The sequence below is a fragment of the Macadamia integrifolia genome, chromosome 12 (assembly GCF_013358625.1).
Source record: "Macadamia integrifolia cultivar HAES 741 chromosome 12, SCU_Mint_v3, whole genome shotgun sequence".
Lineage (NCBI taxonomy): Eukaryota > Viridiplantae > Streptophyta > Magnoliopsida > Proteales > Proteaceae > Macadamia > Macadamia integrifolia.
The window spans coordinates 27086733-27103813 of NC_056568.1; the positions used below are offsets into that span (position 1 = coordinate 27086733).

Sequence of the window (17081 nt, forward strand, 5' to 3'; positions counted from 1 at the left end):
TAAGGAATATACCTTATATGCTGATGTCAATTACTATATTTTATTTTAAGTACCAAATGCCCTTACTAAATATGAATTACCTAAAATATCCATGTAAAAACCCTTTGCATTTCTTCTCTGCAAGCAAAACCCTCGTCATCCTCTATTTTCCGGTATTTCTTCATCGTCATCCAACTCTGCCTTTTCTGTGGCGGTTCCGTCAGTTCTGTCGTCATTGTTGCTAGCGACAACGGCATCGGAGAAGACAATTTTTGTATCAATATCAGATGCGGAAGAACCTACTGGGTCCCTAAAGGGGGGTGGCCAAGAATCAGTCTCTGTGTTGCACCATGGAGATCATTCAGAGGGGTGTAGATGGACGATTGTCAATTTCCCCAAGGTGAAAGCTAGGGCACTATGGAGTCATTACTTCGAGGTCGGTGGGTATGACTGTTGTCTCCCCGTATACCCGAAAAGGAGACTCCCAAGCCCTCCCTGATTACTTTTCCATTTACCTCCAAATCATGGATCCTCGTGGGTCATCATCTTCCATATGGGAAAATATCTAATTGAATCTATAAACCCGTTGCAATCAATGCTAGTGTGGCAGCCGCAGCTTTGAGCGAATCACCGCGGTTGATCTTGAAACTTCTCAAACAACCTTGGAGTGGCAGTAGGTACCTATTTGCAGCCACTGAAGGAAGCTTCGGCTCTGGTGATGTAGCTACCAAACCCGTGGGCTTCAAATTCTCTAAATTGAGGATGTTTAGTTTCATTATTGGAACCCCCGAGGCTTTCTCATTGTTGCTATTGTTGGTGGTGGTGGTGGGCGCCTTTTCTTCTGCAATCTCAACCTCAAGATGGGTTTGTGGGTATTGGAATCAATGCCTCTCTGTAGGAGCTTTTCTTAAGCTTTTTCTTAATGCAAGGAGCAGTACTCAACGGGGACTTGCAAGTATGGAGAGGAGAGGAGCAGAGAAGGGAAAAATGGTTATTGGGTTAAAACATGAGTTTCAATTAATAGGGAGGGTATAACGGTCATTTTATTTTTTTCATTTAACATTGACTGACGGTAAGAGGTCTGAGTCTGATTTGGTGAAACATAAAAGGTGTTCTTATAATAGTGACATTCTCTAAGGGGTGGCGATGTACATTACCCAAACTAAAATTGGAGGAAGAAGGAATCCATGGATTCTCCTAGATGTGGATGTTCTCACCTGTATCAACAAACTAAAGGAGGCCAGCTTTGAACACATTTCATTCTTCCAAAATGCTACTCCAAGCTCACAAAAGGTTGGAACCATCGATCATGAATGAAATTTAATTGAAGAAAATAGATATGCTTCATGAAAACTTCCCAATTGGATATTGGATTCTATCGTAGCTTCAAAGTGAGCTTACTCAATAAAGCTCAATTTACAAAGTAGGGTCAAGAGAACCTAGAACTTCCCCCTTCCTTTGATCTACGTAATCATTTCCAATAAATGTAGTTGACTTTCTTCTCACAGATCACCAATTGCGCTAGATAGAGGTTAGCATGTTAAATTCGTTGGATGTCATGATAGAAGATTTGCAATCTCAATTTTTTTTTTTTTTGTTCCCTCGTGTTTCAAAACTTGTCTTCTTCACTTTTGATGAATTGACCTTGTCAAGAGAATACATTGGCTGGAAATAAAAAAAATTGATTTCTTACCATGTTAATCTTCTATTTAAAATAAGAAAAAAGTGTGATCAATGATAAGGTTCTACCACTATGGGGTATAAGAAGAGTCATAATCTATATATACCAGGCGATTTATTGAGAGATTGTTTCCTAAAATTAAATAGTGTATAGATATCACTCGAACACTATATTTATCTTCAAAATAATAATAATAATAAATAAATAAAACACTATCAAAAGAGTGAAAAAACTGAAATAAAGTTTTAGGATTCCGATGTTTACAATTTTTTTCCCCTCCATGTTTATTTTATAGAGGATATCTCCCAATAACATAGCAATCAGGATCAATTATGATAATATATATTTGTTACTATATCCTACTGAGTGTTGCTGGCCAATGGCCTTCTTGACTCCTGCAAAGCGTTAGTAGGGTCAACGACCACCTACTCTTATACACACATCCACACATACTTGTATCAACCTCCTCCTTTGGGTGCTAACTCTTCAATTCAAAGTTGCCACTACTAAGGTAAGCTAGTGTTAGTTGATCAAATATTCTTAAAACCAATTGAATATGGAACAATTTCAATCTGATTCTGATTCTGATTCTGATTCTGATTAACCTGAGAATGGAATTTACAGAACACTCAGAATTCTGATTCTGATTCCTTGGTTGATTAATTGTGTGTTGTTCCATTTTCAATTGTTGTAAGAATGTCATACTAAAGTCGCATTCTGTATGTGCGACTTCAGTTATATGTCGCAAAAAGGAAAAGGAGAGTTCAGTTACGACTTAAGACTAATCCTCGTCTCAACACGCACGAGCGGCTCATGCAGTAGCAGTTCGTTTCTCTCTCATCCTCGTTCTCTACTCTTGGCCTTTTCTACTTCTCCCAAGTGTCACCTTCCCTTCAATGGCTTCCACTTTCTCAAACCTTCTTCCTCTTCTTCTTCTTGTCTGAACTCTCTCGCCGCTTTCCTCATTTTTTTATTACTTTTAATGCTTATGTGTATCAAAACTATAAATAGCACTTTATACATCGTAGTTACCCTACTTCTATGGTGATAGTCAGAGAACTCTGCTCCATTACCCTCATCTCTCTCATCCATCTTAATCGCTTTGGCCCTCTGGGAAGAAAACCCATAAGAATTTCGAATCCATCGTTTTCTACTTCATCGCTTTCTTCACTCCTATCGTTTGTATCTCCCTGTCGTCACATTCACGTTCACAAGGTCCTGGCCATGGCCGAACAAACCCTAAACCCAACTCAATCTCACAAGCACACCAATCGTCTTGCCAGAGAACACAGTCCCTACCTTCTTCAGCACGCTCACAACCCGGTTTGTTTCCATCATTTCCACTCCTTTTTTTCAATTGTAATTGAATTTATTTTCCATTTTCTTTTGAAGGTTGATTGGTACCCATGGGGAGAGGAAGCTTTCCAGGAAGCGCGAAGGAGAGACGTTCCCATCTTCTTATCGAGTACAGATTCTCTCTCTTTTTTTTCTCTGTTTGAAAATTTTATCTACTGTTTCGTTATAGTTTTCTAATTCCATGATGGTTTTGCTCTTTGTGTGAGAAGTTGGATACAGCACCTGTCACTGGTATGTTCTTTGGACAACTTATTTTGCTTTTCTTGAATCACTTTCTTAAGATGAATGTAAAATTCATTCTGTTTGGTGGGCATTCTGGAATTGTTGTGTAGGTGTCATGTCATGGAGGTGGAGTCTTTCGAGGATGAAGGGGTCGCCAAATTGTTGAATGACTTGTTTGTTAGTATCAAGGTCTGTCTGAATTAAGTCATGTTACATGTTTTGAACGTAGAGTTTCTCTTTTACTCGCTATTTATTTTGCCCATTTGCTCCTGTATATTGTTGTAATTGGATTTAATAGTTCCTGTGCAATAGGTGGATCGTGAGGAACGACCAGATGTGGATAAGGTATGGACCAGATACGTTTTAATTCTTCATACCTTGTATAACAGGGTATTGAGAATAGAATATTTAGTATTAACATTGCTATTCAAGGTCTGGTGGCATATTAAAGTGAGTGATTGGGTTTGACATAAAATTTTGTGATGTTTAAGATACCATCTTATCGTCTTGTCTGAGTTGTCTCAATAGAAGAGTTAGAATGGGATGATGGGAGTTGGATGTTTTGACAGATTATTTATAAAATGATGAAAATTGATGATGGCAGTCTGTTCAATTTGTCTTGTACTAAATTGAGTTTTATCGCTTGTGAATTTGCCTTCTGTTTAGGTGTCTTGCATATGTTTGAATCGTCATTGGTATGAATTTGGAGACATATTTAGATCCTCCCAACAGAGTCATGGTAGTTCTGATGACCCTATATGGGTGGAGAACAGGGGGAGGAGGGGGGAAAATGGTATTCTGATAACCCTATTTGGGTAAACGGAGGAGGGGGTGGAAAACCATAGCATAGCTAAGTTGGGAGCTGAGAAGGTGGCCACTGTGTTCCTAGTTTGGGTCTTTACTACATTACAAGGATGAGCACTGTTGGGGCCTTTTATTGATAACATATAGTCAAGGGCTATCATTTCTGAAGTATATGGCTGATACAAGGTGGACCACGGACTAACATTTAAGAGTCATTGTATATGTGGCTAATCAGAGGGTAGCTATGTATACTTTTAGTTCAGAGGGTTCCCCGTAATTTGGGTAGTCTGCATTTGAGATGTCCGCCCTTGATTTGCGCTGCAGACTTTAAAGTAGTGGTATGATGGCCAATTTCCTAGAAGGTATTTTAGTTTCTACTTACGAAATTAATTTTCTTAAAATTTTTCTTGCGTCTTCTCCCCCGTTCCCCCCCATCTCTTAGGTGTACATGACATATGTGCAAGCACTATATGGTGGAGGTGGTTGGCCACTGAGTGTGTTCCTTTCGCCAGATCTGAATCCTTTAATGGGAGGAACATACTTCCCCCCAGATGATAAATATGGAAGACCGGGCTTTAAAACTATACTCAGGTGATTACAAAGTTCATCTTATCTATTTAGTGTTGGTTGTGTGAGCATCCTCATATTGTAACCATATGGTGAATTCTAAGTTTCGTTACCTTGTGCTACATTACTACTAACAGCTCTTGTTGGTTCATGCATCTCTTAACGATGTATTCAATTGCTTGTTCAGGAAGGTCAAAGATGCTTGGGAAACAAAAAAAGATGTGCTTGCTAAGAGTGGAGCCTTTGCAATAGAGCAATTGTCAGAAGCACTGGCTGCAAGTGCCAGTTCCAATAAGTTACCAGACGGGCTTCCCCAAAAGGCTTTACAACTGTGCGCTGAACAAGTGAGAACTTCTACTCTTATTAATTGAAGTCTGTTGATTTCTGTTGTTTTTGCATTATAATGCTATGGCAAAACAATAGAAATTTGTCATGGATCAAGGTGGCGTTGATTCTTCATGCGTTTTATTTTGGTTTGATTTGCCAACATTCATTAGAAGATGCAGAAGTCTTAAAGGCAGTTATATATTCGTAGAGCTAATAGAGCTACAAATTGATGGACAGCAAACTACCACTCAAAAGGAAGTAGATGCAGCAGTGGTGGGCTGGTGGCTATCCAAGTTCATGGTTGAATGATGGTGTGAATGGCACCACTAACATCATAATCAGTACCCAAGCCTTAGGAACTTAGAATTAGAAGAGTTGAGAAATAGGGGGGAGGACCTGGGGGGGGGGGATGTTGAGGAGAAGAAGGATAAGTTTATAAGAAAGAGGACTCTCACTAAACAGAGGTTAAGGGGCAACCATACCATAAAACCAAGTTTATGTTCTTTAGTACTACTGTTTGGAAACTTCATATTCTGGAAGACCAAAGACAACTTTCTATTGACTAACATATTTTAACCTGACCGATATTATTCCATTTGGTTAGCAACTGTAATTTCTGGGTAACTTTTGAAATTGGAAAATTTAAGCAAATTTTTATTCTAGAATCTGGGGACGCCCGACCTTTTAAGACCATAGTGATACCAATACAATTCTCTGATCAATTGACGTTTCAACTTTACTAGGACATTTATGATGCACTTAAATTATGAGGAACTGCTGATACCTAAACTATCAAGCATTGCCTAGAGCTGAAATAGAACTTGCACATAATTTCCTAAAATAAAGCTGATCTTGATTAGATATGTCCATAATATAGAACCCCTATGCACTTAAATTACGAGGAACTGCTGATACCTAAACTATCAAACAATGCCTAGAACTGAAATAGAACTTGCACACAATTTCCTACAATAAAGCCGATCCTGATTAGAGAGGAACTGCTGATACCTAAACTATCAAACAATGCCTAGAACTGAAATAGAACTTGCACACAATTTCCTACAATAAAGCTGATCCTGATTAGAAATGTCCATAAAATTGAACCCCTATGAAGTGCCCAAATACGTTGGTGCAGGTTGTGCAGCTAGGAGAAGATTTCTTATTTTTCAACTAACAAGTACCATGGTCATGGAACCCTGGCGGCATGGATCCTTTCAGGATATTTTTTTAGTACTTTTCCAGCAGAGACATTAGGAGTAAATCGAACTAGAATCTGTTTTTTACTGCTTCTGAACTGGACTTATCTGTGGCTCTTATAGCTTTCTGGAAGTTATGATCCGCAATTTGGTGGATTTGGATCTGCCCCGAAGTTTCCTAGACCTGTAGAGATTCAGCTAATGATGTATCAGTCAAAGAAGCTGGAGGAAGCTGGGAAATCAAGTGAATCAAATAATAAAATGGTGCTTTTTAGCTTGCAATGCATGGCAAGAGGTGGCATCCATGATCATATTGGAGGTGGTTTTCATCGATATAGTGTTGATGAATGCTGGCATGGTAAGTGCAAATTTGAGTTGTCTTAAACGAAGAAATATATTTCATATACATGTAAAATGGATCTAATTTGAAGTATTGACATGTATTTTCAGCTTGAAACAATTAATTTATTTTACTTATTCCCCCCGTTGGGGTGTAGGAAATTGATTGTTAGTGCCACAGATTCACAAAGATTTATAGTCTATTACCACAAAATGATTGCAGCTTCCAACAAACCCCCCCCCCAAAAAAAAAAAAAAAGTGGGGACCTTGGAGCTTTGCAGAATTCTTTGCAACTTATGATTGCAGGATGGTTTAAATTATGGTGGATCTCTTATTTGGATGGTAATCCTCGGAGAAGGGTTGAATGAACAAATAAGTTTAGATTTTTTTTTTGTGTGTGTGTGTGTGTGAACTCAAATGTAGGGATAAACTTCCTATCGTCAGGCAGCAAGGTGTCATTGTGGTGATCATCTTTAATGTTCCCTTGGGCGGTGATCTGATCTTTATATTGTGGTCTAAGTTGTTCTTGTTGCCATTTTGTAAACAACTTTTTTTTTTGGGGCTAACGACGGGTTTCCAGGCCTTTGGCCTAACTAGTCCCGTGGGCCTATACTGACCCCACAACCGCATGGATTGGGTCATACTGGGATTAAATGGGAACCATTCAACTTTCACTGAAAGCAGTGAAGAGCACTAAACACCACTGTGTGAGTGGCCCCAAGGAGGTAAGAGGAGTCGAACTTAGAACCACACGCTTTCTAAGGTGAAGGTCCCTTGCTTTCTCGGCTACCCCTTTGGGGTTGCCTTTTATACAACAATAACAACTAGTAGACCTTATCCCAACTAATGGGGTTGGCTACATGGATCCTTGCCCTCCTATCAACTCTATTTGAGGTTGTACTTGATACTAGGCCGAAGCTATGCCTTTCCTCACTTCTCCTAAGGTCATTTTAGGTCTGCCCTTGGCTCTTTTAATTCCCTTAGTTTGAATCAAATCACTCTTATGCACTGGAGCATTCAAATGCCTCCGTTGAACATGGCCATGCCACCTCAAACGACTTTCTCATAGCTTATCATGTATTGGATCTACCCTCAAATCAGCTATAATATGATCATTTTTTACTTTATCCTTCATAGTTTTGTCACTAATCCATCTCAACATCCTCATCTTCGCTACACTTAAGTTTATCTATATGATGTTTCTTAACTGCCCAACATTCTACACCATACATGATCGTCGATCGTATGATTGTCCTATCAAAATTTCCTTTAAAGGAATACATTGATCATACAACACTCCTGATGCACTCTCCACTTCATCCAACATATTTTATCTCTGTGAAACATCATCTTCTATATTACCTTTTTTATTTATGATATGATTGAACCCACATTCCTAAAATAATCACTTTGCGGAATCCCCTTCTAATCAATTCTCACCACCTTATTATCCTAGTGTAACAAAAGTTACACGCCATATATGCCCTCCGTTTTAATTATCTTAAAACCTTTTGATTCTGAGGTTGATCTATAGTTGTCAAGGCCTAGGCATCCAGGCAGCCTAGTTGGGGTCTGGGTGATTGTCGCTTTATTGCAATGGTACCTTATTGCAAGATGCAACACTTATTTATGTCAAATATCATTTAAGTAAATGAATATAAATGTTCATTTGCTTAAAATTTTATTTATAAATAAAGCAAATACACCTCTATTTGAATCCAGTAAAAAGGGCAACTCAGTGCACAAGGCTCCCACTATTACAGGGTCCAGGAGGGGCAAATGTACACAGCCCTTACCCCCTGCTTCACAGGAGAGACTGTTTCCAAGTTTCGAACATGTGCCCATAATGTAGAACTAATTCCCAGTTAGATGACTAGGAATTAATTCCAGAACAAGATCATAGGTGCTGCTGGTTGATAGATTGAACAAAAGAGGTGTCGCAGATCTTGGACTTGTCTTTTTAGATCTTGCAATGGCAGCAGCTGTGGGGCTTAATTGATAGCAGGGAAAATGAAATAGAGAGGGAGAAATAAACAGAAAATAGAGAAGGGGGAAGGGGAATAGGTTGGGTCGAGTATCTCACTGTTCACTAGGGCATCTCACCCAAGTTGTCTTTCATAGCATTGCGTCTCACAGTCACAAAGCTTTCTTTTTCTTTTCATTAAATCGTGGGTTGTAGATCACCCTTCTTACTTTATTTATAAACTTTAAATTGATTACAAAATTGGGTCCTTCCTTGCATGGAAAGGAAAGGAATCCCCTTACTATTAGATATTATCCTATTTGGAAACTAATTACAAATCAAATCAAATATCTCCTTTTTACAAAGATAGAAACCCAATAAATTAGAATTCTTACTTTCTAAAAGTAAGAAAACTAAAATTAGAAACTAGCTAGATAATATCTTCCTAACTATGAGAAGAAAATATGAAAATGAAAACTATATCAGTCAAAGATTTTCTAAAATCTTTCAGCCTAACTCCTCCATGCGAGCTGGCCATGGGGCCCACGAATTAAGAGGGAATCTTGTTCAAGTCTTCTCCACATTACGAGTTGGCAGTGGGACTTATATTGGTGTGAACAGTATTTTTTTTTTTTTTTTGAAGTTTATTCTCAGCCCTCTTCTTTTCGGGCTTTGATTTGCATCATACCAACATGTTGTAATGTTGCAACTTAATCGTTGCGTCATAGGCTCACCCACTCCAACAACAGAAATTGGATTTTTGGTTGTAGGGGTGGCTTTCAACTTTCAAATGCTTGGGTTTTTCTCAATTATAAAATTTTTATAAATTGTATCATGGTAAAACATTGGTAAAAACCGAAAGTTCGGTAAAATAATCTTTTATTTAACAACATTCATGCACTTTACATTAAGTTTGTCTGGAAAATTGGTTTTGTGCTCTACCTAATATAGAAAGTCTCATGTAAAAATAAAGTTTTTTGACCAATCAAACTTATTAGAGAACAAGAACATTTCTCTAAATATTGATTTTTTTTTACTTGATATGTCTTAATGTTGATAGTTGAAGACTTGATGACTTGATGTGGCTTAATGTGGCTTAATGTTGATTTTTGATGATACAAGGTATATGTATTATCCTAAATAATGTTAGAAAAGAGGAAAAAATAAAAAATAACACTTGGGTGATCTAGGCGCCTTGGCGGGTGACTTGTGCGTTTAGACATCCCTCCACCGCCTTGGTTCGACATAGCGCAATGACAACTGTGGATTGATCTCCATAACCTAAGTTGGCATTAATCTCTATTTTTGTCTCATTTACCAAAATAATATCATCAGCAGAAGTATACACCAACGAATCTCATCTTGAATGCCTCTAGTTAAATCATCAATGATAAGCGCAAACAAATTAGGGTTTAAAGTTGATCCTTGATATAATCCAATTGTAATTGGGAATTCACTACCTTGATCCCTTGGTTCTTACATTAGTCAGCACAGCACACAATAAAAAATATCTTTAATAATGCCTATATATTTACTTGAAACACTTTTCTCTAGTACTTTCTAGTACTTTTCAGATTAACTCTCTGAGGACCCTATCATAAGCTTTTTCTAGGTCAATAAAGACCATATGGAGATCTTTCTTGCAATCTTTAAATCTTCCCATGAGTCTTCTAAATAAGTAAATAGCTTCTTCCGTGGATCTTCTTGGCATAGAACCAATATGATTCTTCGTAATAGTAGTTTCTTGTCTTAAGTGTGTGTCAATAACCCTTTCTTCCCATAATTTCATAGTATGACTCATTAATTTTATGCCTCTGTAGTTATTGCAGCTCTGAATGTCAACTTTATGATATATAATAAAGGATACCGCTAATAAATGATGGTTGCAAAGATTACAATCTGGGTGTTATCCTAGTGTCATATCTTTCCTTGTATTATATTATTTGTGTTGATAAGTTTTAGTTGATTTATTTTCAAGTAAAATATATAAAAAAGTATTATTAATATAATATACACAATGGAAAGAATTTAAGAATGTAGTTGTAGTCTAGCTGGCTAGCCAAGTTGTCATATTTTTGGTTACTAGGTGTTAAGAGGCAAAAAAATATGAACATTAAATAATTATTTGAGTTATATTTTGCGGTAAACTTGAATGAAAGTACAAAGCAATGATAAGATAATGCAGGTAGCTCATGGAGAATATCATTTTAATGATCCCTTGACCACTAGTTGACGTCTAATCTGCTTTAATTGACTGACTAGTCAAAATAGCTGATTAGTACCTGTTTGGTTGGTGTCTGTATCAAGGTGACTAGTTGACATTTTAACCGCACTCAATACAATGGTTTAAGCCATTATGGTCATGGTGAGAGGTGGTAAACGCACTACATTATTCTATGATTTCTATCTGTTGTTTTGTATGATAGAATGCTTTGCATATACAATTGATGCAATCTGGGGTTTTTTATAAACCCGGTTTGGATCGCTTATAAGACCCACCTAATTAAAAGAAACTCAAATAAGATATTCAGTAGTAGTACTGTAATTTTACATGACAGAAAGAGGACTTTAGAACATATGGTTAAATAAGTTTGAAGGAAGTGACAAATCTGGAATTTCAATGAGGATTTATGTATAGTAGAATTAAGCTAGTATCAGGGCTTTATGGTAAATACCATCAAGAATATGCCTTTAATATGAATAGAAGAAGTCTTCTCAATTTTAACCTGGCTAATATATTCTATCCGGTTTGCATAATTTTTAATAGCTTTGCTGTTAGTCTCGATTCCGTCCATTGGGCAGGTGGTTCTATTTTAGTTTATTTCTTGGTTAACAAGCTTATGCTTTTATGGCTGCTCTTTATTTTGGCAGCTTGATGCCTTGATCCTTGTATTTCTAATTCGATTTTTTGATGCATTTTGTTGTTTTGCAGTTCCACACTTCGAGAAAATGTTGTATGATCAAGGGCAGCTTGCTAATGTTTATTTGGATTCTTTTTCCATTACGGGAGATACCTTCTATTCATGTGTGGCTCGGGATATCCTGGACTATTTGAGGAGAGAGATGATTGGAGAAGGTGGTGAAATTTATTCAGCAGAAGATGCAGATAGTGCTGAATTTGAGGGTGCTTCGAGAAAAAAGGAAGGAGCATTCTATGTTTGGACGAGTCAGGAGGTCAGATTTGATAATATTTCTATGGACATTACTAGATTCTATGCCCCACCTTGCTTTATTCTTTATTTCGATTTGCTTTTATTCATTGTTTTTCTTATTTTCTGTCCTTTGATCCCCTCCTTTTACCCCACTTCTTTCTTTTCCTTTCTCCAAATCTTCCCACAGAGAAATAAAATGATCTCTCTGTTTTAAACTTTTCCCCCCCTCTCCATACGTTCTTATGCTTTACTTTTAAGAGATTGATGTGCTGGACTCCTGTGGAGAATCTGGACACTTGGCTCTGGTTCCATTATATACAACCAAGAGTGCATTTTATAGCAGGTCCTCATTATGTGGTCAACCAAAGATTTTTTTCCCCAGTACTGATTTTCCACTTTCATGAACCCCCCCTTTTTCTGTGGTTCACTGTGTCCCAATTGTAGGAGTATGGATTTTTATTCGTGGAGGCCCCATGACCCTGGTTTTGGCACTTCTTATCAGTGTGTGGCTTTATTAATCTGTCTGTTTTGTTGGGTTTTTCAAAGGTTGAAGATATAGTTGGAGAACATGCAAATATTTTCAAAGATCATTATTACGTAAAACCTTCAGGGAACTGTGACCTTTCACAAATCAGTGACCCCCACCATGAATTCAAAGGGAAGAATGTACTCATAGAGAGAAATGATACTTCTACATTGGCATCAAAGCTGGGAATTTCCAAGGATGAATATTTGGATATTTTAGGAGCCTGCCGAAAAAAGCTTTTTGATGCAAGATCAAAACGGCCACGGCCACATTTAGATGATAAGGTATTATTTTTTCTCATACAACATTTCCGCTGGAAGCAAATTATTGTTCGCAAGACGTCAAGTTTTTTCTGGGTTTGCTTACTTATGCACTTTAACAGATCAGGTCCTTGCCTAGGTAATTGTTTCGTGGAACGGGCTTGCTATGTCAGCCTTTGCAAGAGCTTCTCAGATTCTCAAGGGAGAAGCTGAAGGGACCAAGTATTGCTTTCCTGTTGTTGGGTGCACTGTAAGGCTCTGAATTCATTTGTTGATTTTGTTGTCTGAAAGCAAGTATTGTTTTTGTGAGCCTTCCCAATCATTAATCAGTTGTATTTTTTTTTTTTTTTTTTTTTTATCTGCAATAGAGATAGTCTATTTGTTTGTGCTTGTTGAAAAAAATATATATTTATAGGTATCTTTCCTTTCTGGCAGCCTGTCGATGTCCTCATGTCCTGCTACTTTTTTTGGTTTGGGGGAAAAGATTCCTATGACGCCAGCACAAAACAGAAACTGCACTCCCCCACCCAGATTACTGTTGGACCCCCGAGGAAATATCCTAAATATCCCCCCTATTTGATGAATTTCCCGTAATACCCCCATCTAATGCCCGAAACTGCACATGGGCATTGGAGGGAACCTACATTTTTTTTTTGGGGGGGGGGATAATGTAGAACTAGAATCACAAGTGATCCTAATCCCAGGCAGGATCTGAAATTCTGGCTGAATAGAGAAGATGTCTTCCAAAGGCTTGGTTTTAGCTCTCAAACACTCTCTCACAGCAAACAAATAGAAGGAAAATAAGAAAAGAAAGAATTCGATGGAGGGTTGAGAAGGGGGAAGAAGAACTAGTGAATGGGCATCTCACCTGACTGCATCCCACAACACAACAGTATAAGCCATCTTTTTTTTTTTTTTTTTCATTAATAAATTTGTGTTCAATGTTGTAGCCCCTTACACACTTATATAGAAGATTCAAAACTAACTCAAACACTAAAAAAGGAAAGGCCTAACCCAATCCTTAACTAACTGGGAAACCTAAACTGACTAGATAATTGAAATAACAAAGGAAATAGAGACAAAACAAGACTCTAGTTAAAATAATGAATTAAATCCCGTTTTCCTACTTTCTACCCATATTTTAGGCCCATTAAAGTGGCTCATTACAAAGAAAACCCATGGGATCCAAGGCCTAATACATACATAACCCAACCAAAGGCTTATTTACAATAAAATAAGTTTCTTAAGTGACTTATCTACATCAGGGGGTGATGAATAGTAAAATAGTATGCTCTCTCTCTCTCTCTCTCATGCACACAGACACACCACCCGCCCCCACACAGTGGAGTGACTGGAGTCATTGATCTAGTTTCACATTTTCAGCCTAAAGAATACCTGGAAGTTGGAGAAAAGGCAGCATCTTTTATCAAGAAGCAGCTTTACGATGAGAGAACACAGAGACTGACGCATAGCTTTCGGAATGGTCCATCTAAAGCACCTGGATTTTTAGATGATTATGCCTTTCTAATATCTGGTTTGCTGGATCTTTATGAGAGTGGTGGTGGGACCAGCTGGCTATCGTGGGCAATCGAGCTGCAAAATACCCAGGTGAGTAATAACTGTAAAGTTGCCTGCCTTGCCCTTTTTTTCCCTCCTTCTCACCCTAATAGGTACCATCTGATGTGACATTCCTTGGAAACCATCTTTCTAGGATGAATTGTTTATGGATAGAGAGGGGGGAGGGTATTTTAATACACCCGGTGAAGATCCTTCTGTCCTGCTCCGTGTGAAGGAAGATCATGATGGGGCGGAGCCTTCTGGAAATTCAGTATCAGTGATCAATCTTGTTAGATTGGCATCCATGGTTACAGGAAGCAGGTCCGTCTATTACAAGAACAATGCAGAACATCTGCTGGTATGTTATCTTTACCACAACATCTACTTTTGTTGAGAACTAACTAATTTTAATCCATTCGTAATATGGTTTGCTGTTGTAAACTTGTGATATATGTATGGTTTTTCAGGCAGTTTTTGAATCACGCTTGAAAGATATGGCTATGGCCATTCCCTTGATGTGCTGTGCAGCAGACATGCTCTCTGTTCCTTCCAGGAAGCAGGTTGTCTTGGTTGGCCATAAACCAAGTGCGGATTTTGATGGAATGATTGCTGCTGCTCATGCATCTTATGATCCTAACAAAACTGTGAGTGGAACACAAGCCACTTCTTCTAGCCCTCTTAGGTTTTGTAGTTTGAATCTTTTAATGGTAGATGTATTGGGTTTCCTATTTTCATGTCTCATTTACACATGATTGTTTGTATACCCTTTTTCTTCAATATAATAATAGCACGCACTTGTACCCGAGTTTTTTTAAGTGGGCAAGCATATCAGCTTATGGCATCGGTTCAGGTTCAGTTTCTTGGGATTAAGCGGGATCAGATTGGCTGGGTAAGGATCGAAATTGACTGAGGCTGATCCGGCTGGTCCGATTATTATATGGAAACTAGGGTTAGGGCATTATAACACTGATTCTGAGCCAGTACAGGCCCAATCGGTAATAACCGAGGACCTATCCGGATCCCACTTCCAGCTAATCTGGCTGGTTTGATTATTGTACGGAAACAAGGGTTAGGGCATTACAAGGGTTAGGGCATGAAAACATCAATTCTGGGACCGGTCCCGGCCTGACCAGAATTAGCTGGGACCTATCTGGGTCCTGATTCTGTTTTTCTTTTCCATATCAGTTCATACAAGTGTTGCAATGGACCTTTCCCTGGGGAAGTTTGGATGTCTTGAGTCCTGAGTTTTCTGTTCATGCTCCTCAGAATCAGATGTTGAATGAGGGCAATTGACTATCTAAGCTTTTACACAGTTTATATGCATGTAATTGGGATGAATTTTGGGACTTTGATATCACTTTATGAGTGGCTCAACTTTTCAAGGATATTTATAGGAGCGTTGTACTGATTTGTGTTCCTAAATCTATTTAATGACAGGTTATTCATGTGGATCCCAGCAATAAGGAAGACATGGAGTTCTGGGAAAGCAACAATGAAAACATAGCCATGATGGCAAAGAGCAATACTGCAGCAGACAAGGTGGTGGCTCTTGTCTGCCAGAACTTTATGTGCAGTTCTCCTGTTACTGACCCTGAGTCTCTCAAGGCCTTGCTCAAACAGAAGCCCTCTATTCCTGTTTAGCTGTGGGTGAGTATGAACTCTCCTTTATACCCACCCTCTTGCATGTACTTCAACCAAACCTACACCTTCTGGAAGACAGGGTGGGAGGGACAATGTTGACATGTATATGCTGTTTGTGTTGGAGGATATGCTTCCCTTCATTTTGTTCTCTTTTGGGTTTTCCACTTTCAGTGTAAGTATTTTTTTTTTTTTTTTTTTTTTTTTTTTTTTTTTTGATGTCTTCATAATAAGTAGTAGGGAGCTGTTGAGCAACGGTTTAGAAAAGGAAGGAAGCAAATATGGTGATAAATGTTTTGTCAACATAAGCACAGTAAAATCAACTTTACCTTGAAGTTGATTGTGTTTCTTCATACCTCTGCTTGTGTGTTTGTAAAAGCTGATCTTGCTACTGCAAACTGATCCTTTGATGATTTTATTTGAATATAGATGGGCGTTTCGTTCTGTCATGTGGCAGTTTAGGAGGGCGTTGAAATTTTGTGTCCAAGTAGACCTTAGGCTTTGTGGTCATATATGAACTGTTGGTCCAGATGGAGTTTGTCAAGTGGCAGAATTAGGTGGCAAAATTGATATTATGAAGAATGCTTGGTTGGGGTCAGCATAGTAGTAGGTGTTATGTAGTGAGGTGGTGAGGTGCAATGAGGATCCAACAGCTGGGGTTGGGGTGCACGGTCAGGTCTTTCCAACCATTGGATGGTCCTTCCAACCATTGGATGTTCATTGTATCTTAACGTATCCTCTATTAAATCAATGTTAGAACATACTACCACTCAGGCAGGTTTTTAGAAGAAAGAATCTGTTTCTTTCATTACAATTTTCCCTATAACATGTTACACTTCATCTAATTGGCAAGGAATAAAAAACTAAAACAAGGCAAGATCTTTAATCTTTTGTTTGTTTTCACCAATTAATATTGGTGGATTCATGATCGGACCAACATGTTGACTCTCACTCTGATGCAGAATTGGCTACGATTATCTTTGTTAGAAACACCAATGGGAATGTTCTGGCGGCCTTTCCAATTTTAATGGGGGTGTATAAATTAAGGATGTGAATTTGAAATTTAAAATCGTTTATCGAAACTGAATCCAGCCGAGCCGTTTACATTGAAATCGTAAAATCATTTAGTAAATGATTCGGTTCTGGTTTCAAGTTTCATGCTGATTAGCTAAAAGGGTTGACATCGAACTGAGTCGTTTAACCCGTTGGTTTCAAACCGAATTAAAACCGTGAAAATCGAACCATTTAAACCATCAAAACCGGTTTGATTAACCCGTTTAAAGATTAAATAAGGTGGTTGCAAAATATCATTAATATCTCATTTGATTCAAAGATTGAGTGTTGCAAGCTTGCAAGTAATCCTAGAGGTAGCTTGTTCTTTGTTTGGAATGCCGATTAAATTAATCCACGCATTAAGTAGAATGTATACTGATAAAAATGTAATTTTTGCTTATACCATGGCATATTAAATATATATTTTCTAATATTATAATACATTATTTGGGGGGGGGGG

General features: G+C 38.1%; 1 protein-coding gene across 2 annotated transcripts; it reads left to right on the top strand.

Moving 5' to 3' along the window:
• The first annotated feature begins 2476 nt into the window (after positions 1 to 2476).
• Positions 2477 to 16017, top strand: LOC122058345 (spermatogenesis-associated protein 20). 2 transcript variants are annotated; one of them, XM_042620994.1, is made up of 15 exons: positions 2477 to 2983; positions 3053 to 3125; positions 3226 to 3247; positions 3349 to 3427; positions 3551 to 3583; positions 4485 to 4633; positions 4797 to 4953; positions 6256 to 6490; positions 11368 to 11609; positions 12134 to 12397; positions 12513 to 12623; positions 13757 to 13981; positions 14085 to 14288; positions 14398 to 14574; positions 15368 to 16017. In XM_042620994.1, exons 1-15 carry the CDS (start codon positions 2702 to 2704, stop codon positions 15569 to 15571), a joined length of 2457 nt encoding a protein of 818 aa, XP_042476928.1. In that variant the 5' UTR covers positions 2477 to 2701; the 3' UTR covers positions 15572 to 16017. The 2 variants fall into 2 exon arrangements, with proteins under 2 accessions (XP_042476928.1, XP_042476929.1); XM_042620995.1 differs by lacking the exon at positions 4485 to 4633 and having other exon boundaries at positions 3537 to 3583.
• Positions 16018 to 17081: the final 1064 nt, after the last annotated feature.